This window comes from Perognathus longimembris, chromosome 3, assembly GCF_023159225.1.
Source record: "Perognathus longimembris pacificus isolate PPM17 chromosome 3, ASM2315922v1, whole genome shotgun sequence".
In the NCBI taxonomy this organism is placed as follows: Eukaryota; Metazoa; Chordata; class Mammalia; order Rodentia; family Heteromyidae; genus Perognathus; species Perognathus longimembris.
The window spans coordinates 105,315,560-105,340,593 of NC_063163.1; the positions used below are offsets into that span (position 1 = coordinate 105,315,560).

The 25,034-nt window shown below is 43.2% G+C and overlaps 1 protein-coding gene and 1 long non-coding RNA gene across 4 annotated transcripts in view; one reads left to right on the forward strand and one right to left on the reverse strand.

Annotated features, from left to right (window-relative positions):
* Ets1 (ETS proto-oncogene 1, transcription factor) overlaps window positions 1-25,034 on the forward strand; it is a 135,120-nt gene that overhangs the window by 108,394 nt on the left and 1,692 nt on the right. For all 3 annotated transcript variants that reach the window (XM_048343659.1, XM_048343658.1, XM_048343660.1), the window contains 3 exons: window positions 843-1,091; window positions 6,637-6,897; window positions 24,304-24,422. In XM_048343659.1, coding sequence (XP_048199616.1) covers window positions 843-1,091; window positions 6,637-6,897; window positions 24,304-24,422 — 629 coding nt within the window. The remainder of the gene's footprint in view (window positions 1-842; window positions 1,092-6,636; window positions 6,898-24,303; window positions 24,423-25,034) is intronic.
* LOC125349490 lies at window positions 242-19,646 on the reverse strand. The gene is made up of 3 exons (XR_007210525.1): window positions 19,636-19,646; window positions 2,250-2,255; window positions 242-407 (listed from the first exon to the last, which is right to left on the reverse strand). It is a non-coding gene; the product is annotated as an uncharacterized LOC125349490 (long non-coding RNA).

Here is a 25,034-nt window from a genome sequence, read left to right on the forward strand (position 1 = left end):
TATTGGATATGACAGCATTTCCTCTGAAATCCTTCAAGGCGTTCCATGAAGCTTCATATTTTACTATAGAAAAATAGAACTTTCTTCTTTTTAACATAAGAACCTAACTATGCCCGGTGTCAGTGTGTCACGCCAATAATCCTAGCTAACCAGAAAGCTGAGATCTGAGGATGGAAGTTTGAAGCCAGCTCAAGCAGGAAAGTCTGTGAGACTCTTACCTCCAGTTAACCACCAAAAAGTCAGAAGTGGAGGTATGGATCAAGTAGTAGAGCACCAGTCTTGAGTAAAAAGCTAAGGGAGAATGCCCAGGCTCTGAATTCAAGCCCTAGTACCAGCACACACATGCACAAAAATAATAGAACCTAGCTCCAATATACTGGAGAGGAAGAGACTAGTGCAGGGATATTCTTATCTGATGGCCTTGTTTTCAAAGATTTGTTTTCATTTTAGCTTCTTTATTAAAACTTTAATTCCAGTAACAATACAATTAACTACTATATACCAAGAGTTCATCAAATGTCAGAGATGTTAGCAGACATTTTTTCCATATATACTGTTGTTAGATCTCTATCACAAAGCTCTGGGAAAGACTGGAATCATCTGTGTTTTGTAAATGAGGAAATTAAGTCAGAAGAGGGAAATAAGCATCTTATCAAGGACAATGGTTGCTAAGTAGTAGATTCAAGTAAAAACCAAAGACTTTATGATTTAAAGTATTTTCATTCTGTCTCTAGGGTGGCCCGCTCATTCCACATTGTGGGCGAGCTATTGTGGTTGATGAAGAGCTGCTTGTTTTAGGTCCATGTCTCTCCTCTCTGCAATTACCAATATTCTGTTTGCAGGCTACGGTATCGAGCATGCTCAGTGTGTTCCTCCTTCAGAATTCTCGGAGCCCAGCTTCATCACAGAGTCTTACCAGACACTCCATCCCATTAGCTCAGAGGAACTTCTGTCTCTCAAGTACGAGAATGATTACCCCTCAGTCATTCTCCGGGACCCTCTCCAGACAGACACCTTGCAGACAGACTACTTTGCCATCAAGCAAGAAGTTTTAACCCCAGACAACATGTGTATGGGGAGGACCAGTCGTGGTAGGTCAAATCTCTTCTCTAAAGAAAACTCTTGGGGGGCTGGGAATATAGCCAAGCGGTAGAGTGCTTGCCTCGCATACATGAAGCCCTGGGTTCAATTCCTCAGCACCACATATATAGAAAAAGCCAGAAGTGGCACTGTGGCTCAAATGGTAGTGTGCTAGCCTTGAGCAAAAAGAAGCCAGGGACAGTGCTCAGGCCCTGAGTTCAAGCCCCAGGACTGGCCAAAAAAAAAAAAGTTTTCTCAGGTCCTTCCTTTTTAAAAAAATTCTTTTGCTTATGTGTTAGCTGTATGCCCTCCTCAGTTTCAGCCTTCTCATCCAGGCTTGCCTAGGTATTAAGACCCTGGTGTTTCAGCCATATCCAGCATGCTGTGAGAATTCTGGGCCCATGGTGGAAGTTATTCAAGTCATTATTCTGATATTCTATTTGGGTAGAATGTTTTACCCAAACAATCAATCTCATTGAATTTGGTCAGTTTTTTTTTTAAAGTATACTGGATTTTCTTAGAGAGGATTTTGTTTGAGGAGGACAGGATAAAAAAAAATGGTTTCAATACCCATCTTGGGGAAATCTAGCATCTGTGTGTGTCCTGGTATACCTCCCAGATTACCCCTGGGTCAGACTGTAGAACCCAGCTTGGTACCTGGAGTAACCCCTGCTGCTCAGACTGGGCCCTTAGCCTCTTGTGATGACTTTGGTTTGGGAAGATATAGGATGGTTAACCAATGGTTTATTTTGGGTCATTCATCAACAGTGTGATGAAGGTGTGTATTTAGGTAGAGGACCAGAGAAAGAGGTGGTTAGAACCTTCCAGAAGCAGATACTCCTGTTGACAAGGCAATTACAAAAACTGATAAAACATTCCCTGGCAGTGAAATAAATGTTTCAAAATAGAGCTGACTGACATAAAACAAAAAGAAAAAGTAAAATATGCTCAACTTCCAAGGTAAAACATTGCCCACCTGATAGTGTGTTCTGATCATCTTGTTTCTGAGGAAAGTGCTGTCAGTTATAAGGAAGGGCTGGTTTATCTATGAAGAGCTAGCTAATTTCTGGAAAAGTAAACGTTATGACTTTTCTGATGGATACATGGGAAAGAATCATAAATAGGAAGAGGAGCAGGGAGAAGTCTGAGACAAATTTTCCTTTGGTCACTTGGGCCTTCCAGTTTGTTCTTTCTGCTCAGTGGCTGGCTGTCTGGCACCCATTTTGTGGCCTCTCGTTTTGCAGAGAGCCAGACACTTTTGTTTGGGTGAATCACCTGTTTGTATCATAGGCCAATACACATTCTCATCTTCTTCCAGTGTTCAGGCTCATGCTCTCTCCCAGCATGCTCTGCACAGGGATACCACCAGGCACACAGCACAGGGAAAGTCCCTGAAAATCACAACCCATAATGGCCCTTCTTAGGGCCCCAAGGGAATTTGTTTCAGACCAAAGGGGATGGGCGGGACCAGATTTGCCTTCCTCTTTCTGTCTTTTATTTTTGGGTATGTGTCTATTTAAATACATGTACCCAAGTCGTAAGCATGAGTGTTTCTTCTCAAACAGGTCAGGGCATCAGAGGAGCTTTCTGGCTGGGCTTTCTCTGCATATATGTATTGAAATTGAGTTGTAGGTTTGTGGTTTAGCCATCATGTTGTACATTTTAGTTGATCTGCTGTCACATTGCTTTAAAATCACGTCTGGTATTGCATTTGTGTAACTGTCTCTTCTCTCTGTCTTTGCTCTTGTTTTTTGGTATTGGTCCCCACCCAACTCCTTCAAAACCAAACTAAGGATTATTAAACCCCAAGTGACCCTTACTATGAGACATAAAGTATTTTTCTCTGAATCTACCCTCCTACCATCGAAACTTCAGGCCACAAAAACTTTGAGGGAAGACGATTGTGTGCAAGTCTGCTCTCTGCATGTTGGAAGTGCTATAAAGAAGACTGATTCCAAGGGCAGATTGAATTAGAGAGGGTGTGATTGGTTTAGATGTGAAAGCATTACTGTTAGCTGCCTATTAGTGCTCATAGAATTCCTATACTGCATTATAGTACACAAAGTGCTTCTATGCCCCTCTTACTTGGACTCCAAGGACTGTCTTTATGTTAGCCTTTTCGATGGGCCAACCCAGCTACTGTTCTGAGTGCTCTGAGGTCTGTTAGGTCGAGTCAGAGCTTTAGAAGGTTCTTGCTGAGGCATTTCTTAGAAAAGCTGCTGGTGGATGTCTTCTAGGACCTTAGATTCCATGTATGAGCACAGTAGCCGAATCGAGCATTGAATCCAGTTGGATTCAACCCATTGTTGCAGAAAATACCTGGACATGGAGGTTTCTACCTCTAGGATTGCAAAATGAAGCTAAAATGAAAGCTGTCTTTCTGCTATAAAACTCTCTTCTCATCCAGATGTGTTTGCTGATCTTTGAAAGGCTGTCAGAGAGAGGTTCTGGCCAGCTTACTATGCTTGATTATTGGGACTCGAGTAGTTAGCCATCTTGCCTGGGGAAATTATGGTCTCCTCACATGCAAATATAAACATGACTGATAGAAGCAGGCTTAGTGTTGCATACCTGCAATACTAGCATTTGAGAGACTAAAGCAGGAGAATTGCAGGAGAAAGCCTGGGCTATATAATAGCAAATTTCAGGACAGCCTGGCTTACCTAGTGAGACCCTGTCTCAAAAACAAAAATAAAAGGTTAACAAAGATATGAATCATTTGAGGAGATGTAAGTACTGATAGTGCCTAAATATTGGTGATCGGGTAGTGTGTTCTTCTTTTTTTTTTTTTGGCCAGTCCTGGGCCTGAGCACTGTCCCTGGCTTCTTCTTGCTCAAGGCTAGCACTCTGCCACTTGAGCCACAGCACCACTTCTGGCCATTTTCTATATATGTGGTGCTGGGGAATCGAACCCAGGGCTTCAGGTATAAGAGGCAAGCACTCTTGCCACGAGGCCGTATCCCCAGCCCTAGTGTGTTCTTCTTGTCTTAGGCTTTAGCATGTTTATCTCACAGAGAAATTTAATGACCTTTGACCTCAGTTGCTGGTGTAAACAAACATCTTTTTCTAAGATCCCAGGAAAATTTCTGTTCCCCTGAACAGAGGCATGGCATTCTGCTTGTGGGCTTCCCCCCCCCCCCCCCCCCCCGCGTCACTTGATGGGGCTTTCTGGAAAGGGCAACTCCTTGGAATTTAATAGCAATAAAAAAGGTGAAGAAATGGCACTCTGGGTAGGCTGGATCAGCCACTCCACGAAGTTCTTTGATTTGTCTTCTGAAGTTACCTTCCTCTGAATGTCTGGAGAGGGGAAGGAGTGAGAAAATAGACAGTGCCACCTTTCTCGTGTAAGCAGGACTGGAAGGAATAGGAGGCACAGAACATTTACAACAGTGGATGATGCAAGAAGTACATTTGTCTTAAATATATTTCATCTGGGATTCAAAAAGAAATTTGGGAACAGCATATTTTCCTGGTTTTGTTTTTATTTTGGTACCAGTAGCGGGGGTTGAATTCAGGGCCTCCTGCTCTTGCTTAACTTTTCAAGGCGTGGTTCTCTCCCACTTAAATCGTACCTTCACTTCCTGCTTTTTTATTTTTGCTGGTTAGTTGGAGATAAGAGTCTCTCAGTATTGTCTGCCAGGCTGGCTTTGAACTGGGATCTTAAGATCTCAGCCTCCTGAGTAGTGAAGATTACAGTCACGAGCCACTGGTGCCTGATATTGTCTATTTAATTTTGATTTGCATGCCTGCTTATGTTTAAATATTATGTTTTTAAACAATACCTACTGGTATGTAGGAGAGACTAAACCTTATAGTTTACACGTACATATTCTGGGACTTAGAATTTATTAATAGGGCAGTCCTGAACAACTAAGAATTGATACATAGGTCTTTCTGCATAAACATTTGTCATGTGCTTTTTTCTGTTGACAAGTGCTGAGTTGAGATGACTGTCTAATCTTCTGTAATTAGCCTTAGGTTGTCTGAAAAGTATCTGATCATAGAATTTAAAGTAGATTCTTAGGATCTTTTTGGGTTCTTAGATGCATTGGTTTTTCTCCAATATTTTTTTATTAGCTCCTGTTTTAATGCCTTTAAAAAATGTTTTTCTTTTAATTTTGATTTTTTTTTGGTAGTGGAAATTTCTCCAAGAGCCATTGTGCAATCATTACAGCTGTTTATAACCTGGTTTGGGAAATTAATGAACTTGCATGATCTTGTGGTCAGTTAAGAATGCCTTAAGCAAGTCACACACTGAGGATTTCTGACACTGCTATGGGCCTTAACTCTTTCAGCAGCCTCTGTGTGTGTGTGTATTGGTTAGTACTGGGGCTTGAATTCAGAGCCTGGGTGTTGTCCCTTAGCTTTTCCATTTGGTGCTCTACCACTTGGACCACAGCTCCCACTTCCAGCTTTTTGGTGATTAATTGGAGATAAGAGTATCATGGACGGTCCTGTCCAGGCTGGCTTCAAACCTCAATCCTCAGCCTCTTGAGTAGCAAGGATTACATGTGTGAGCCATAGGTCCCTGGCTTGTTTATTTTTGTCTGTTTTGTTTTTTTTCCTTCTTTTCTTAACTCTTTTTTTTTTTTTTTGCCAGTCCTGGGCCTTGGACTCAGGGCCTGAGCACTGTCCCTGGCTTCTTCCCGCTCAAGGCTAGCACTCTGCCGCTTGAGCCACAGCACCGCTTCTGGGGGTTTTCTGTATATGTGGTGCTGGGGAATCGAACCTAGGGCCTCGTGTATCCGAGGCAGGCACTCTTGCCACTAGGCCATATCCCCAGCCCTTTTCTTAACTCTTGATACTTCCCCAGTGAACTGTGAATATCAAATGTATAATATGCTTCCAGAGGATAATGAGTATGGCCTTTTGGTTTTTAAAAAAATGAGAGCGTTTAAAAATACCTACTAGAAAAAAAACATGCAATGAAATGACTTCCTTTTGTATTTGAGAAGGTCTAAAGGAAAAAATATGTATTTCGTTTGAAATGGCATGTGGTAGAATGTGAAATATTAAGGCATTAGTTCCAAGGTCAAGTAAGCTCAATGGAACTCTTGTTTTCTTCTTATGATCAAATTCTGTTGCTAAATTGACCCTTTTGAAGCCATCTGATTGACTTGGGTTGGGGAAAGAATTCACTGTGACATTGCTCTGATGTATTCATCAGCTCACTGTTTCTAATCCATCAAGCCAGAAATCCACAGCAGGTGTGATTTTTAGTTATTAAGTTTCTGGCTTTGGAATTCTTGAGGTCCTACATACTGCCTTTCTTGCTGGTAGCTTTGAGCAGCCCTTGAGCCTGAGTTGCCTATACTAGGAGCTCTAAGTCAGGCAGCTGAATGGCAGTGGGTCTTGCAGATTGCAGACCACCCCATGCCCCAGAACGAGACTGAGGACCTCTGAAGCTCTTACTTCCCTGGACGCCCCTTTCCTTCTTCGATCCATCCCACAGATCTGATTGCCAATCTCTCCTCCATAAGAGGGTTTTTACAGCTGTTTTTCCCCCCCAATCCCTCCTCCCCTGTCCTCTTCCGACCTCTCCTCCTTTATCTCCAGGAAAGCTTGGGGGCCAGGACTCTTTTGAGAGCATAGAGAGCTACGATAGTTGTGATCGCCTAACCCAGTCCTGGAGCAGCCAGTCATCTTTCAACAGCCTGCAGCGTGTGCCGTCCTATGACAGCTTCGACTCCGAGGACTACCCTTCTGCCCTGCCCAACCACAAGCCCAAGGGCACCTTCAAGGACTATGTGCGTGACCGCGCTGACCTCAACAAGGACAAGCCCGTCATTCCTGCTGCTGCCCTGGCTGGCTACACAGGTAGGAGCTCTCCCCGCTACCCAAGTGGCCTGTCTTCAGGCTTTTGCAGGCTGGGTCACTGGAAAGGCCATAATGTCCCCCCAGAGACCAAAGGGTACAGTCTTTCTTTTTGGTGGCAGTCAGGAGGTATCTCTTAAAGGTCTCTAGTCTCTGTGAACAGTGTGCTTGTGCACAGCCATTGATTTTTTATTTTTATTTTTTACTTTTTTAGGGGAGGGAAAGAAACATTCTAAGGGGTTGTTTCCAAGTGTGGTAGGAAACTTACATTTTTGGATCTTTTCCATATCTGGGGGAAGGGAGCTATGGTGATTTGGAGTTCCTGGAAACTCTTGTCTAATGGCCTGGCATCCAGGGATTTTTTTTTTCCCAGCCTGCTCTTGGCAGGGCTTTCCAAGTACAAAACCAGAAATGGCCTCTCTCAAAAGTGTGATTGAATGGCTGCATGCTTGACTGTGGTAAATGAGTTATCATGAGACTTGCTGTTTGAATGTGAGAATAGCATCCTAAATAACTCCAGAACTACCCTGGCCTTAAATAGGGAACTGTTTTTTTTTTTTTTAGATAACTTTGGTGTCATTGCTGGGGCTTGAAGTCAGGATCTTGTGTTCTTACTTGACTTTTTTTGCTCAAGGTTGGAGCTTGAGCCATACCTCTACTTCCTCTTTATTTGCTGGTTAATTGGAGATTAAAAAGTTTCATGCACTTTTCTGCCCAGACTGGCTTTAAACCATGATCTTCATATCTCAGCCCAAGTAACTTGGACTACAGGTGTGAGCTACCAGCACTGGGCCTCACCTTAGTTTTATGACTGATTTTGTTCCAAGGGAAAACTAAGAATAGTGTAGTAGTGAGTGAAGACAGATCTCAGAGAATGGAAGATACCCTTTGAAAGCTTGGGTACTGATGGAAAATCTGGTAATAGAGCAAAACAGCATTTGTGAGTACCTAAGAAATATCCAAAGAGTATTAACTAATGTGTTCATCATCACTCTTTGTAAAATTGCAAGGGTGGGTGTTAGTTGTGTGTGAAGGAAATGAACAGCAAAATCTAGGTTTTATTGGCCTATCTTTCTGATCTTAAGAATGTGCTAGGTTTTATTGTATTCAGGGAGACCTTAGGGTTTTTTCTTTACTTTCTTAAGGAAAACCAGCTGACTTTGAAAACAAAACTCAAATACTTAGGAACAAAGATGACTCCCCATTCAAAGATCAAATGTGTTTCTTTTTACATTTCCTTCCTCAAAAGCCCATAGTGCTGTTCATTATTTGAATGGTGCTTAAGAACTTGGTTCATGTTTTCAAGTTGGTACCGTGAGTAGCACCAAAGGGTATATGTAGCCATTGGCTGTGAAAGGAGCTCACAGTTCCTCGATTCTTTCTCAAATGTTCCATGCTCTTCTCTGGAATATGATCAGTAGATGGGGATTGTCTGTATTTTAAGGGAGTTTTTTCTCATCTCTGAGAAAGTGTATTGGAAAGTTTATACCCATTTTCATTAAAGACATCTGGAAGGAGAAGAAATACATGAAGAGCATCTTTGGATGTTCAAGAGGACTGGGCCCTCTAGTTAGGACTAAGATTCTAGTTGAATGCCAGGAGAAAGTGGGGAGGGGAGAAGAGCTATGTAATTGGGAAGACAAAGCCTGAGCTCTTAAAGTGATTGATAGTGCCCTAGGATTCTTCATTCCTTCTTCCTTCCCTCCCACCTTTCCTTCCCCCTTCCCACCCTCCCTCCCTCCTTTTTTCTCTTCCTTTCTTCTTCTCTTCCTCTTTCTTCCACTTCTCCTGTGATAAGAGCTTATAACCGTGAGTGGAAGAGAAGGGAGGATGATCCTCACTTACATGGCTTAAAGAAGTAGTTTTTTTTATATTAAATACTTAAGATCATCTTGTTCTCTTGTTTCTTTTTTATTGTATGTGTGAGATGAGGGCTTTAACTCCCCAAGTTCAAAGGGTGGTGAGAACCACAGCCCAGAAAACAGAAGTCTTCTCTGCTCCCTCCCGGCTCTAACACACTGCATGACTTTAGGCAAATTTATCTTGTACCCTTTTCTACTTTTAGTGAAGTAAAAGTGTTCTTCCTTATCTTGACAGTAAGAGATATTTGCAAACTTAATTGAACCAAATCATTTCATTAAACACATGAGTGCTAGACATTGTGTTAGACATAGAGGAAAAAAAATCTCACAGCAATCGATCATTTAAGTAAATGAGTACAGACCAAGTATAGATAAGAGGGTAGCCCCTGAGGCTCACTGTCTTGCTAAGTTTGTTGCACATGGTCTGGGGCTTGAACTAGAATGGCTGATTGTTGTACTCTAGATGAGGCTTGGATTTGTTGAGGAGTCTGAGCAGTCTCCATTTTGATGACTTTTCTCATGAAATTTGTCTCTAGTGAACTCTCCCTGACTTCCCAACCTTCTGATCTTATGTAGGGGTTCCATGATCCTATATCCTCATGGATATATGGTTCCGTGAGCCTACATCCTTCTCTTTGCAAATATGGGAATGGGGAGGGTATAGAATTCAACCATTGTTTCCCCTTCGTGTGTGTGTGTGTGTGTGTGTGTGTGTGTGTGTGTGTGTATGTGACTATAGTACAAATGAGTACAAATAAGTGTTACAAAGACATGTTAAGATGAGTTGATATTGTACAGATGTTGGAAATATTTCTTTCTTATTTATAAAAGTTACACCTTGCTATGGCCCAATGGCTCACACCTGTAATCATAGCTACTCAGGACATTGAGATCTGAGGATCATAGTTCAAAGCCAGCCAGGGCAGAAAGTCCATGAGACATAGTCTTATTTCCAATTACCCATCAAAAAGCCAGAAGTGCTGTGGCTCAAGTGGTGGAGCACTAGCCTTGAGCAAAAATTGTCAGGGATACCTCTCAGGCCTTGAGTTCGAGCTCCAGTACTGGCATGCACACACACAAATGCACTCATACACACACATATACACACATCACCTCTATTTTCTGTCTCTGGTTTTCCCTTGTCTGCTCTGTGTTCTCTTAAAATTTTGTCACTGTAGAATATTTGTGGCCTCACAGAAGCACCCCATACCTTAATATCCTGAACATATGGCTTGTTTAGATTCTCAGCACGAGCCTAAATGTGTTCTTTCTGCCTTTACCCTAGGAGTCCAGTTTTCCACCTAAGAAAGGCGTACATTTTATTTTCCTTCCTTGTAGGATGTCTTAGTTAGTGTACTGTAAGTGTGGAAATCAGCTAGAAACTGAATTTTCACATTCTCTTGCACAGTTACATTCTTCCTCCAAAGATAAGAAAATTGCATCAACCTTCACTGAGCTCCCATGGCAACTTGTTAAATTAGGTCGAGATGTGGGGGCAGATAACATGGCTTGAAAGCCTGCCTCTTAGCTCAGTTAAGAATACATCAAATGCAATGGTGGCTTCCGCCAAAATGTACCTTCTTACCTTACTGTGAACTGCTTACGGTTAATCAAACTGATACCATCAGAAAGCTCCATTTTCTCTTGTTCAAAGACACATTCTGAGCCCCTTTCTCCTTACAATGTAGTGTGAGAGAGGTAGCCCAAATGTTTTTGGTATATTTTCTAGACCTCAGCAAAAGACTTTGCTGACCCTTCTGAAAATACGCATGTCTCCAGTTTCATTTCATTTGTGTTTGGTTTTGTTCTTGAACTTTCCTAGGGATAAATAATATGCTGGATTGTCAAACCATATTCTCCCTCTCTCTGTTCTTCCTGCTCCATTTTACTAAGAGTGAGACTAATGGAGACATGCAGAAAATGACTTACTCAGGGCCATGAATTTGCACTCTACATAGCCAAGACATTGAACCTGAAGTGCCACATGGCTGGCCTGAATGCACTATCTGTCCATCATTTTTAGAAATGAGACTACCCTTTATATCTCATCTCCATTGCTTCCAGGAGGTTTAGGAACTTGCCAGCCTCCTGTCACTAATTAACACTGTATTTATATAGACTATGGAAGAGGGATTCAGTCCAGAGTTCCTGGCCAGTGAATCACCTTTATTGAATTTCGTTTCAGATTGTGAGACATAGTCACAGATAAAGAGTCCATTCCTCTCATTGCTGAAGTTACAGGGTGGGTATGGTAGTAGTGACATGACCTTGGGTCATGTCTTGTGGGGTCTACTTACCCTTTGAGTTGCAATTATAAATGAAGTGCTTTCTTTCTTTTTTTTATTTTGCCAGTCCTGGGGCTTGAACTCAGGGACTGGGCACTGTCCTTGAGCCTCTTTGCTCAAGGCTAGCATTCTACCACTTGAGCCACAGCACCACCTCTGGCTTTTTCTGTATATGTGGTGCTAAGGAATGGAACCCAGGGCTTCATGTATATCAGTCAAGCACTCTACCACTCCCAGTTTTTTCTGTGTATGTGGGACACATGGAATCGAACCCAGGGCTTCATGTGTGCTAGGCAAGCACACTACCACTAAGCCACATCCCCAGCCTGTGCTTTCTTTCTTGACCTGAAGCTTGCAAGACATCAAGTCCAAAGCAATTCATGAGCTACCATGGTGTTCATTATGTTTTATAGTGTGTAGATTTGGGGCTAGTGTGTAGATTGGAGACTATCTAGAATTCAAGTAATAAATATTGTGTGTGTGTGTGTGTGTGTGTGTGTGTGTGTGTAAGAGAAACCTAATACACATGTATACACACAGTCTTGTAGGAAAACATAGCTCATCCTTACCCTTATGGTTCCTTTCAAATTATTTTTGGGCTTAGCAACTTCTCTTCTTGGCCTTTGAGAGATAGCAAGAGAGCCAGTCTAAAGGCATATAATAACAAAGCTCCTGGTAGACCATGACCTTGGAGATCTGTTTTACGGTTGACTTAAATTTTTTTTTTTTTGTGCCAGACCTGGCGCTTGAACTCAAGGCCTGGGCACTGTCCCTGAGCTTTTTTGTTCAAGATAGTGCTCTGCCACTTGAGCCATAGCTAAACTTCTGGCTTTTTGGTGGTTAATTGGAGATAAGAGTCTCATGGACTTTGCTGCCTAAGATGGTTTTGAACTACCATTCTCTGCTATCGGCCTCCACAGTAGCTATAATTACAGGCATCTAGATACAGTGGAGTTGTAGGATTGATTCAGTAACCCAACATTACTGCTGAAACATGTTTGTAAAAATAAATAAGTTTACTGTAAAAGGAAGTGCTTTGAGCCCTTCATTTCAGGACGCAGCTGGGATCTTGTGGCAATACCTGTAGTCATAGTTTTCTAAAGGAAAGCAGGTTGCAAAAGAGTCTTCATGTGCCACCGGCACAGTGAGGGACTGAGGAAACTTTGGTCTGAGACTAAGCTACAGATATGCACACAAATGTGTGCAGCTTTTGAATATCCTAAGCTCTAGTGGGTTTGTTATTAGAAACGGTGTAAATGGTCTTCTTGTTTTCCTCCACTTCTTCTTCCCCCTCTCCCTTCTCCCCCTTCCCTGGGGCTTGAACTCAGGGCCTGGGTACAGACCCTGAACTTTTTTTTCTTAAGGATAGTGCTCTACCACTTGAGCCATAGCCACACTTTCAGCTTTTTTGCTGGTTAATTATAAATAAGACTCTCATGGATTTTCCTGCTCAGGCTGGCTTCAAACCATGATCCTTAGATCTCAGCCTCCTTAGTAACTAGGATTATAGTTATGAATCACTAATGTCCAGCTGTGTAGAGTTTTTTGTTTGTTTGTTTGTTTAATGTATTTCCTGAGCTGGTGCTGGAATATAAAGGCTCTGAGTGGCTGTTGCATAAGACAATTGAGAGGTGACTACTGTGGAGCAGGATACACTGGTTGACATGTCATTGTTTGTGCTGTGGCCACATTTTTAAAGGCCAGGGATGTCAGGTGACTTTCCTGAGCATCTTGAGGCAAGGCCTGGGATGATTGTCAGGATTGCTGTACCATCATAAATCATCTCAGGGTTAGCATTGTCACCATTCTCTCCTTGGTTTTCCACTAGCAGAAAAAGGATTTGGCTCTCATTTTAAGTGTCTTAAAAATGTGGAAAGCAGAAGTTCTCTATTTCTTTGGTGGCTTTTGAAGGCCGCAAAGGCAGTGCCCTCTCAGAGTCTTGGTTGAGCTTTGGTGGAATCTTGACAAGCTGGCTGGGGCTGGAGTGGTTCACTCATACATTACAATCTATCCAGACTCTTGGTGTTGTTTATGACTATCTGAGGACTCCTGGGTGGATTTTTGGATATCAAGAAACTCATGAATGGACTCCTGGGTTCTGGAACATCCTCCTCTCCCCCTTCTCCCTGCCACTGGCCTATTTTTGTACTAAGTATTTAGTCTTTTTTTTTTTTTTGCCAGTCCTGGGCCTTGGACTCAGGGCCTGAGTACTGTCCCTGGCTTCCTTTTGCTCAAGGCTAGCACTCTGCCACTTGAGCCACAGCGCCACTTCTGGCCGTTTTCTCTATATGTGGTGCTGGGGAATCGAACCCAGGGCCTCATGTATACGAGGCAAGCTCTCTTGCCACTAGGCCATATCCCTAGCCCTAAGTATTTAGTCTTAAGTTTGGAGTCACTACTGCTTTAACAAAAGTTCACTAGGAATGGTGGATGGGTGGTGACTGTTCAGGAATTCCTTTTTGTCTCCAGTTTGATGCTTCACCTTTTTTGCCTTTGAAGTAGGCTGTTTCAATTGAGCAAAATACAGCCAGCGTGCTGCAGAGATATCCACACAAGTCCTAGCTGCTTTGAAGCAACTAGCCTTGGAAACGTCCATGGCTTTTTTATGGGGATAGGCCTGGCCACCTGTTTCAGCTACCCCTGCTTTGCTTGAGTGGCTTCTCTGGATACAAGTGCAAGTCTAGAAAAGCAGCATTCTTACTGTTCTCCTACAAAGGTACTCTCACGTGATTCCTGCAAGCTGAGTATGCGCAGTACCTTGCCTGTTAGTAGAGAATTCCTCCAGATTGAAGTCTAGGTTGGAAAAATGAGAAGGATCCCACCTAAGCTGCTTCATTCCAGGGCCATATCATGTAGGGATGAAGAGAAAGGACTCAGGCTTGGCCACTGGCCAGCTGTGTGTCCTTGGGCAAGCCAGCAGTGCCATGCCTTATTTTTTTTCTATTGCAAAAGGGCAACAATCATGATTCCTATCGCAAAGACCTGTTGTAAGAATGAATGGATGAGCTATGGAAAGCCCCCAAGACAGTGCTTGATAGCTAGGAAGTATGCTTTAAATGGCAGCTGCCCTGAACTTATTATCTTTCCAAGAATGATCCTGAATTTCTTGAAATCAGAAGACGACATATGTAACTTACAGAATTCCTATAATTGCTGGCAGTGGTGTGAGGCCCAGTAGATTTCTAGTGTAAGTTAGATTAGTGATTCAGCTCAATCCCATGTATTAAGCATCCAACACTCTTTCATACAGTGGTTTTGTTTATTCTTCTGGTACGGGGACTTGAACTCAGAACCTGAGCATTGTCCCTTAGCCTTTTTTTTTTTTAAAACCTGGTGTTCTTCCACTTGGGCCACAACTTCACTTCTTTTTGGTTAATAGGAGAGAAAAGCCTCATGGACTTTCCTGCCAGGCTGGTTTCAAACTGCAGTCCTCAGATATCAGGCTTCTGAGTTGTTGGGATGACAGGCATGAGCCACTGGCACCTGGCTAGTGTTTATTAGTTTTCAACATTTCACCAAATGCCATCCAAAGAAACTTCTATTATTCCCATTGCATGAATAAGAAAATTAACCTCAAAGCCACATAGTACACAGGGAAGATGTCTGTCCAAGTTTTTCACCCTGTCCAATAATTAGTAGGAAAGTACCTAAATTAGTGAGAAGTAGAGTCCAAGACATGATTAAATGTGTAAGAAATGTCTTGGCTGTGGGGATCATCTGTGAAGGACAGAGAGGAAACAGGTTCCTACACATCATGCAGCAGGTCTGGAAGGAAGAAGAGCTGGGTAGGAAGAAATCCTACCAGCAGCACATTTCCGAGAAAATTTTGGCCTGGCTAATGGAGAACCCTTGGATCACAGTTGCCCAGCAAAGAACCTCAATTTGTCATGGAGTTTGACCTTCATGCCCCTCCATGCCCAATCCCTGGCTACTGCAGTCGTGGGGGAGGGCGGGGCTTGGAGTGGACATGATAAAGACCTGTCCGTTGTGCTCCCTTGCTTCAAGAGAGCTGAAGAGCCGTTAGTATCGGTTGCATCAGACCTGACCCACCAAGATGAGCTGTCCCATAGGCCAGCACAGCTTGGCCATCTGGCTCGCTGTATAGCAGGATTCAGGACCATGTGTCTTAATGCTCATATTAGCCCACAATGGGCTCACAAGCCTGGTGCCTATGGTTGATGATAAATTATTCTGTTGCATTGTTTGCTCGGTGAGTCACCTCTCTCTGAGAGATAATGAGAGTGAAAGTTCTCCTGGGGTGACTGAATGCGAAAGTTTAGACTCTTGAGAGGAGAATGGGTATTGAGAGGCCGGAGGAGAGGGTGACTGGGCTGTAGGTGGGGCTCTGTGGAGAGGTTTAGTATTTAGAGTTGAGATGGGGCTGTTGCTTGTGAAAGTATCCCTGGGCTTCTTCTCTGGCCTTAATAAATTAAAATTGTAGGCAGGATTCTTTCAACTGCTCACTTACTGGGGAACGGAAAGCTTTGTTCAGGTGTTTCCATGCTTCTCAATATTGTGTTGGGTGTTTCAACCGGGTCAGGTACACTTGAGGGGTGTTCAGGAAGTCTTTGCCGGACAGTACTTAAAAAAAACAAACAACTTTAGTTGTATTAATGACCACTTTGGGTTTAACTCACCACCTCATACGTTCTCATATGCCTAGTTCATGACTCTCATCTCCCATCATTTCCCCTCATTCCTTTGATAGAGGAAACTTCTCTCTAGGATAAAATCAGCTCCAAGGGTGAATTTGGGAAGCCCATGGACAACTTAGTTTGCAGACTCTGAAATCCTGCCCTCTCACTCTTAAGTGATGAACCCATCTTCCTTCCTTTTTATTTCTCACCCACATAATTAGGTAGGTTTTCCTCCCCACTGGTTAGAAAAAGTATACGTTTGGGTTATAATAAAATTCTTGCCACTTCTCCATGTCCCAGCCTAAGCTATCTGTGTGTTGATTTCTTCGAACCATTCAACTCCCTAGAAGACATCAGGAAGAAAAAGCCATAATAAAACCCACTTCCTGACCTGAGCTTTGCTGGCTCGCTGTCCAAGTTCACATCTGAGAGTCCGGCTGCACGTGGTTAGGCAGTGTTTGTGGTGGATGTAGAGGAAAGAGCTGGCCACACTTGAAAAGAAGCTACCCCTTTAAGAGAAAGGAACAGTCTCCTCACTTCAGCTGCCACACCCTCATGTGTGTGTGTATTTGAACATGCAGGTGTGCAAAGCTTCAGCAAAAACAAAGGTCTTTCTCTCCTCCACACTAAAAACATGCGACTGCTTTGTTCCCAGACCCAAGCCAGACTGGCTTAGAGAGTCTCACCGAAGTTAATGCCAGACTTCAGGGAAGTCAGGGGGGAAGCCCCATTGGCCATTACCAGCCAAATGTACTTGCTCCAGACGGACATGACCACTGATGGCTGGACAGGACGGCCCCTTAGCCAGTGCTCCTAGGCTTTGGCTCTGTAGCCCCCATGTTGGTTGGGATACTAGCTGGTTAACTCATTTTAGCTCAGCCCCTCAAAGTCAGTGTGGTCATAACGCAGCGGCGGGGGGACTTGGCAGGGAGCACATGGTAGGGGGTTTTAGCCCCATTTGTGGCTAAAATCTCCCCAAGACAAAAACTGGTCTGCAATGCTTTTACTTGCAAAGCAGTTTGCATCTGCTGTTTCTTTGGGTATGTAGCTACTTTTCATCAGAACTAAGGATTTCAGAGTCATCCTTAACTTTAAAAATATCTATAATGGCTATTTTCAGTTAACATATATTAAAAAACATTTTAACTTATATATATTTTAACCTCACCCCCCATAAGCCTCCAGCTCTCTACTTTTCAAAGCTACAATATATAAGGCTGGTTTCATTCTTAGAAGCCCAAATTTAGTCTAGTGCTTTCATAATTCAAAGAAAAATTGCCTGTTTTTTATTTGGTCTTCTTTGGAGAATTCTGTTTGTTTTTTTTTAATTTTTATAGTTATTATAAAGGTTATGTACAGAGGGGTTATAGTTATATAACTCAAGTAAAGAGTATATTTGTTTTGGACAGTGTCACCCTTCCCCTAATGTCTCCCAGTTTCCCCCTTCCTTCCCAAGAATTCTGTTTGTAAAAATATTTTGGCAGTCTATTTGCTGTCTTTTCTTCACTTTCTGTCCATTGTTGAATTTTATACTTCATCCAAACTGTCTTGTTCTGTTATTCCTCCTCCCCATCCTTCTCCTCCTCTTCCTCCTCCTCGTTTTCTCTTGTTCTCTGTGTCTATTTGTGCATCTGTCTTTCTATAATAAAGACTAAATTCAAGTCTCTATAGATTAAAGAAGAGCAGAGGTTTCTATTTCCATTTTAGGAATAGGAAAATAAATCCCAGAAAGGTTAAATAAGTTGCATGATGCTGCACAGTAAGCCAGGAAGAACTGAAATGTATGCCCTGTGCCTTTGATTCCTGATGTGGGGCTTTTCCAGGTGCTAATATATATTCTAATTTTGTAGGACACTGTTAATGCTCATCCTACACTGCTTGAAATATGCTGTCTGTTAATACAATATGTTTTTGAAATGCTCTATCAGAGACTATACTTAATAGTTAAAAGCTGGTTTTAATTGACTTGAGAACTGCTCTCTAATTTATTTCCATTGCTAGCTACTGGATTATCTCAGCAATAAGGAGATATATATTGATGAAGCTGTTGTTCATAATTGTGTTTACTGAGTGCATTGTATTTAGTAACAGCATCTGTCAGAATGTTCACTGGTTGCTGAGTGTGATCACACAGACCTAGAATCCCAACTACGAAGGAGATAGACACCCTACCTGAAAAATAACTAAAGAAAAAAAGGATGGGACTAGGGCTCAAGCAATGAAGTGGCTTCCTAGCAAGTATGAAGCACTAAGTTCAAACCCCAGTATTGTCCCACCCCCCAAAAATATTCTTTGTAATAAAATTATTAGAATTATTAGAATATATATTCCCAATCCCTGCCATTGAGCTCCTAGTCATTGATGACAGACAGACAGACAGATTATGTCAGAGGTGAGGTGGGTTTAGGTTGGGATGGTGGCAATGGAAAGGAATAACTCAGAAGAAATGAGCGAATACATTGACAAACAGAGAACAGAGCCAACTATCAAGCACTCTCTTTCCTTTCGAAGCTCTTCCCAGGGCCTGAATTGCCAAATTACCCGGAAGTAGCATTCTCTGGCAAGATGTTGTGTAGCTTCAGGTTGCCCTTGGTCCGGAACAAGAAACCATCAGATGTTTCCTATTATACTGGTCCTTTAACTGCATTCCGTGAAGCCTTAACAAAAGCACAGAGAAAGAGCTCTTGGAATGTTTCGTGAATGATGATAGAGAAGGGGTGGTGATGGAAAGGGAGTAATGCTTTAGACTCGAGGGTCTGCAGCAGACTCTTCTGCACTTGTGAGCAGATGGGTCATTTCTGGATTCTAGTGTTCTGTTTTTGCCGTCATCGTTTGGCTGTGGGTAGAGACACCTGGCTAGAAGGGAGGGGCCAGCGGGGCTCCTTCTCTGTTTTAAAGCCACCTGCCAGATGTGTGCCCTCAGAGCAGAGTCAGACCTGTTGCAAGGGTGATCAACCATGAGAGTTTCATAGGTTAAAATAAAATGCGGTGTCTTGCCCACGCTGATGTATTCGATTTGAATTGGAGAGTACGGCTAAAAGATTTTAGCTTTTCAAAGCAGCAGATTTAACCCCCCATAGGACTAGAGGGTGTGGTCCTTTTTATTTTGGGAGCATGCTGATGTAACATTGCCTGGGAATCACCATATTGTTTACTCACCTACTCCCCCCTCCCAATATAATTGAATAAAGAAAAGGCTTCTGGGTGGCCTTTGAAATCCTCATGTCTTTCTTCAGAGGAGGAACCTTTTCATTAAAAAAAACAAACAACAACAACAAAGCATCCAGTGACATTTATGGAGTACCTACCAAGGATGAAATATGGTACCTGGCACTGACCCATTCAACAACAATTAAATTTGTTGATGGTGTTGGTTGATGAGGCCCTGTTGGAGACTTTGGGTAATAGCAGTGACAGTGGTAAAAATTCCCTTCCTGTGTATGGTGTAGTCACATGAGAGAAGGACATTGAGCAATCCATTGGGGTAGGTCTTGGTGTTGGCAAACCACAGTGAAAATACCAGCACTCTGCCTGGAGAACAGATGGTCTACATTGACCTCAGTGTCTGTGCAAGTCAGCTGTCCTGGGTCGGCCTTGCATCCAGGCGCAGATGACAGAGTATGAACTTGTGGCTGAAATGGAAATGAGGAAGGAATAGCAAAAACAAAACAAAACAAACACCTGATGTCCAACACCCAACTCCATTCACCAGCCATGACATACGCTGGCCAGCCAACTCTCAAACCTGGAAATTGACAAGTGGAAGGATTACTATCAAGACTAGCACAACTTTCTTCCTAGATCACTGCTGTGTAAATTGCTCTTTTTTTGGCCTTAGGGCAAGGGATTAAAAAAAAAGCCAGGCACCAAGTGGCTCCTGCCTATAATCCTAGCTACTCAAAAGGCTGAGATCTGAGGATCAAAGTTGAAAGCCAGACCAGACGGGAATGTCCATACTACTCTTATCTCCAGTGAACTACCAGAAGACCAGAAGTGGCACTCTGGCTCAGAGTTGTAGAGCACTAGTCTTGAGTGAAAAAGCTCAGGGACAGCACCCAGGCCCTGAGTTCAAGCACAATGACAGACAAAAAAAAAATAGAGTTTTTATATCAACTAGCTCTGATTGAGACAGTAGGACTTGGAGTTCCTAGATAGAACAAGGAAATTAAAATATGGCCACAGTGGGTAGGAATTACTTGAAGCTTTATTATTATTGTTATTATTATTACTACTACTACTACTATTGTAGCCTCACTCATCCACTCAATTTTCCTAGGTCCATTTTTCACATATACACATTGAATATTGTGACTGCATTTCTCCACCCTTTCTTTCTTCATTCATCGAATGAGTTTACCGCCTTGGGTGTGTGTCTGTCAGGTCTGCCTGTATGTAGGGCAGCATCCTTGCTGTGATTTGCCTGCTATCCCAAGATTCCTCCAGGCACCCACCCGATATTCTTTCTTCCCAGGCTCTATCTACCCGATTCTTCAAATCAGGACCTTTCACGCTGCCATAAGAACTTTCCTCTCTTACCAAAGCTGAGAAGCAGTCAAAGGAAATTCCCCAGATACAGGCAGGGCTGGAGAAGGGGTGGAGGGAAGCAGAACTCGAGGGGGTACAGAGGCTCTTGAGCTGGGAGAGAGATGGGAGTGGCCTGTGGATGTGTGTGGTACCCTCCCTCCTGCACCACTTGGGGAAAAGACCTCCTTCTAACAGGGACCCCTCTGTTGTTGTGGCTCAGAGCTCCTCTTGAAAAGCATAGTTTCCCAGTGATGCCACTGGATTCCTGATGTGTGACACCGCAGAACAGCATGGTGAAGGGCTCTGTTGACTGCCTTGGGGCCCCAGACAGGGACACCATTGTGAATCACATTGAACATGTGAGCTCCCCTTTCCCAGGGCTGGTGCTATTCTTAGTACAAGTCTCTCCTCCCTGGGACAAAGGTCACTGGGCCCACAGTCCATTTGGGTAGGTGGATGGGACAGGCCTGGTACAGGGAGATTGGAAGAAGAAAGCATGCTGGAACAAGGACAAGAGGTGGAAGCCTAGAGCCCAGTGGATTTGAGCAGACACACACATCCTCTGGGAGAGTTGTAACCTGGACAGCATGACTCATTGGAGGTGTAGACTTGGATGTGGCTGGCAAATGTGTGGAGCCAGCAAGCCTTGCAAACCCAGGGCTGCCTTCACTCCATGTGTCCCCCAGTGTAGCCCCAATTTCTTCTCCAGATCTGAGTGAGGGCAATAGGTTGCTGGAGAAACAAGATTCCTTCATGAGACCATCCAGGAAATGGGCTTTCCCTCAAGCCAGAATTCTTCTTGCCTTTGTGGCTGGATGAGCCATCCACATCTTTTCAGTGGCTCGTCTCCCTACAACAGAAGGGCGGTGTATGGGTCAATTGAAGGCCGTAAGAGGAAGTTTCCAAGGGACCATGGATTCCCCGCCACCCCCGCCCCCCCCGCATACACACACAGAGTACAACAGCCTGGGTTCTCTGGAGGACTAGAGCCTTGGGTGTGCCTTTTAGCCAAATGAGCTTACTGTACTTATCTGCAAGAGTCGTGGGCAGGAGACTTTTGCTGATTGCCCCTGTGGTCATATTCCATTGATGGCCCCAGTGGTCACTTTTCTCTTGTGGTGCAGAAACATTGCCCTTTGTGCTTTCCTTAGGGTGCTGCTCTTCTTGCTTCTCCTCTTTTCTTCTTTTGGTGTAAATAGGTAGGAAACCAAAACAAAAGAGTTCATAAGTGCAGTACCTAAAACTTAGATTCCCAGTGTCCAAATTAAATGTTTTTGTCTCCCTTCTGAAAACCACAAAGGTCACTCAGGCTATCTTCACAGACATCTGGGGTCAGAAATACAGGGAGAAAGAGCTAGAACATATGACTCTTCAACATTTCAGGTTGAGAAATTCTACTGCAAAAAAAAAATAGCAATACTAATTCCATAAGAAGGCCTATCTTCTGAGCTGGTGCTCATATCTGCCTCATGGCTGTGACCCAAGGGAAGCAGACTGTACTAAGATCTTCCTTCCTATTCTCTGACAATGGTGAGGACTGGGTTTCTCGATCTATACCAAGCTTTCCTCAGCTTGGAATCCTAGCCTTTGCCTCCAAGAGATTGAAGACAGAGTGATAGAAATCCCAAGGTAAATAGTGGGAAGGAGAAATGATGATGTAACACCACATAGCCACTTTAATGGGACCTGATTGCCTGGGCTGGCAGCCTTAGCTGTGGAGGAAGCACCTGTGACTGGAAGATACGATGGCTTTTAAATTGAGAACCTTCTATCCACTTGGTTACTGCATTGGTTTTAGGCAATGCAATGTTGAGAGAAATTGGAGACCCAGATTGCTTGGGTCAAAGTCCTAACTTCTCCATCTCTGATCTGAATGGCCTTGGCTCAAGTTAGATAGTGTGTCAATTTTCTTTGCTGTAATGACAAAAAACAAGTAGAATAGGTATAGCATCATCCCACAGAATTGTGGTGAAGAGTTGTAAGATAATGGGAACCATTGTTTAGTGTCTGGTGTAGAGAAGATGGCTTCTGTTAGGATTTTTTATGCAAGGGATTTTTTTTCTTTTGGTCATGGGGCTTGAACTCTGGGCCTGAGAACTGTCCTTGAGCTGAAACAGTAGCATGGAAGCAGTAAACTCACCTGCGGCCAACGTAGCATGTGAACAAGCCTTGAAGAAGTATATAACATAATAAAATTTATACCTACAGAGCATAAAGGACATTTGGTTCTTAAGTGAGAGGAATCTTAAGGCTTGTTACCCAACAAATCTCTATCAACTTTGTAACAGAAACATTTTGAAGATTAGAACACTAGAAAGTCAAGTTTCCAGAGCTGGGTACAGTGCTTTTACTAACCTCAGCTACCTCAGGAGGCAGATAGGAAAGTTTGAGGCCATCTTAGGCAAAAAGTTAGTAAGAAGCAGGATATGGTATAGTGGTATATACTGTAATGCCAGCTAAGACAGAGGCATAGGGAGGAAGATCATAGTTCATGGCCAGCCTGGGCACAGTGTGCAGGACCTTGTTTGAAAAACAACCTAAAGCAAAAAGGGCTGGTGTGTGGCTGTAGGGGTAGAAAATGCAAGGCTCTGACATGAAATGCCAAGGCAAACTGGGTGAGGCTGGCTCCCGCCTGTAATCCTAGCTACTTAGGAGGCTGAGATCTGAAGATTGCAGTTTGAAGCCAGCATAGGCAGGAAAGTCAGTGATACTCTTATCTCCGATGAACCACCAGAAAACCGGAAGTGGTGCTATGGCTCAAAGTGGTAGAGTGCTAACCTTGAGCAAATAAAGAACTCAGGGACAGAGATGGAAATACCCTAGCTTCATTCCCACTCACCCTGTCACAGTGTAGACATATGACAAGTAGCACAGCCTAGTGAGCCTATGTTATTCTCTGTAGCCATGGCCATAAATTAGATAGGCAGTGTCAGTTCCTAATACAAAGGCAACCTAAAAGGAAGGTTATAAGAAAAATTGCTTGTTAGATAGGCCTTCTAGAGGCAAGATCTTGGCAGTGTTGATTGCTAAGACAAAAGGAGTGGGAATGGAGAGAGAGAGAGAGGGAGAGAAGAGAACCTATGGAAACAGCATGAGACAGTCCTTATTTGCCCTCTGAGGATTCTTTGGGGGGCAAGTTAATTCCTCCATAGTGAGAACAAATTCCTTTCTGAGCTCAAAGTGTGCCTGTGTGTGTCAGTGGAAGGTGGAGTGGTGCTGGAGAGATGCATCATGGCAGAACAGCGTTCTGTTGTCTTATTTCCTAGTCAGGGGATTTGAGATCAGGATTCAGAGGAGTGTTTCTAAACTTTGACTTGAGTTTGAAATTACTCTGATGAGTAGCAGTTCGACTTCTTAGGCAAGCAATAATGACTCGGGCTTTCAAGGCTGTTGAGTATGCTTCCTAGAATCTGACATATTTCAGTTAATACATTTGTAACCACTGGCATACCACCTAACATATTTATTCATTGATCTACCTGCAAGGTCCAGATACCACAAATGAGGGAAGCCATGTAACCAATTCGATTCCTTAGACAAATCAAAGCTCAACAAAATAATCACTAGGAAATGAGGGGTAGGGCCAAAAGGAGAGGGTAGGCAAGTGAAGGGGAGTAGGGTTGGGGCCCAATGCAGTCAAGAATTCATTGTATATGCTATAAGGTTAAGTAAAGTAAGAGAAGGGGCAGGTCAAAGCGGGGTGAGAATATTGACAGGGGTGACACTGATCAAGATGTGCTGTGTTCATAAACTGCTTTGTTAAATGACACCTCCTTTATACAACTATTTAAAGATACTAATAAAAAAAAGATATGCTTCTTTAGAAGATCTCAGAAGGCAGACCCTGTCTTTCTAGAGTTTGCTTAGCAATTAGAATGGACTGACCTTTACTTTAATCCAAAATAAGGCAATTGCTGTATTATCTGTTTCTGGTTTTGATCTTCATCTTTGGTGTCTGTCTGAATTCAGCACATTTCCCCCTTCAACATCTGCAGCTGCATTTTCTCCTGGCTAGAAGGACAAGGGATACAATATAATGGGATAAGTAACTAAGAAAGATGAATATGAGTTGTGAGGATTCAGGATGCCTTATGTTTGCAGGCAGTGGACCAATCCAGCTGTGGCAGTTTCTTCTGGAATTACTCACTGATAAATCCTGTCAGTCTTTTATCAGCTGGACAGGAGATGGCTGGGAATTCAAGCTTTCTGACCCAGATGAGGTAAGAAAAGAGCAACAGGAGAGCTCTGGGCTGCCGAAGGATGGGGGTAAGCCCTGGGGGAGGGGCTTACATGGGCCTGGATGACACTTCCTAGGACCAGTTTCAGCTCTGTGACTCGCTCCTTATGTGACCTTGAGCCAATTATGCAGCCTGTCTGAGACTTTGTTTTATCATTTGGAAAACAGAAAATATCTACACTGCCCTTTTGTTTCCCAAGATGAACTGATATACACAAAATGAAGTGCCTGGCCCATGCTAGGCCCCTCATAAAGAGTTGCCCTTCTCCAGCTCAGCTTTCTTTCTAGCTCTCTGTCTCTGTGAATGTAGAAGGGGCCAGACAGTTCAAGAGACCTTGGAAGATTGATGTAATTTGTTCATTCAGTCATCCTTTCACTACACAAATGCTTATTGAGTGGTTGATCTATGCCATACCCAGTTCAGCTGATAAAAAAAAAAAACAATGAACAAGAGGGACAAGCTCTCTGTTCTGACAGACATGAGAAAATGTTTGTGTCCTAGGACAGAAATGATGCTTCCTGTTGATGAAAGGCAGGTGTGATTTCAGCTCAGTGCTTTCCTCTCCCCGCTCTTCTGTTAGATTTTATGCTTTCA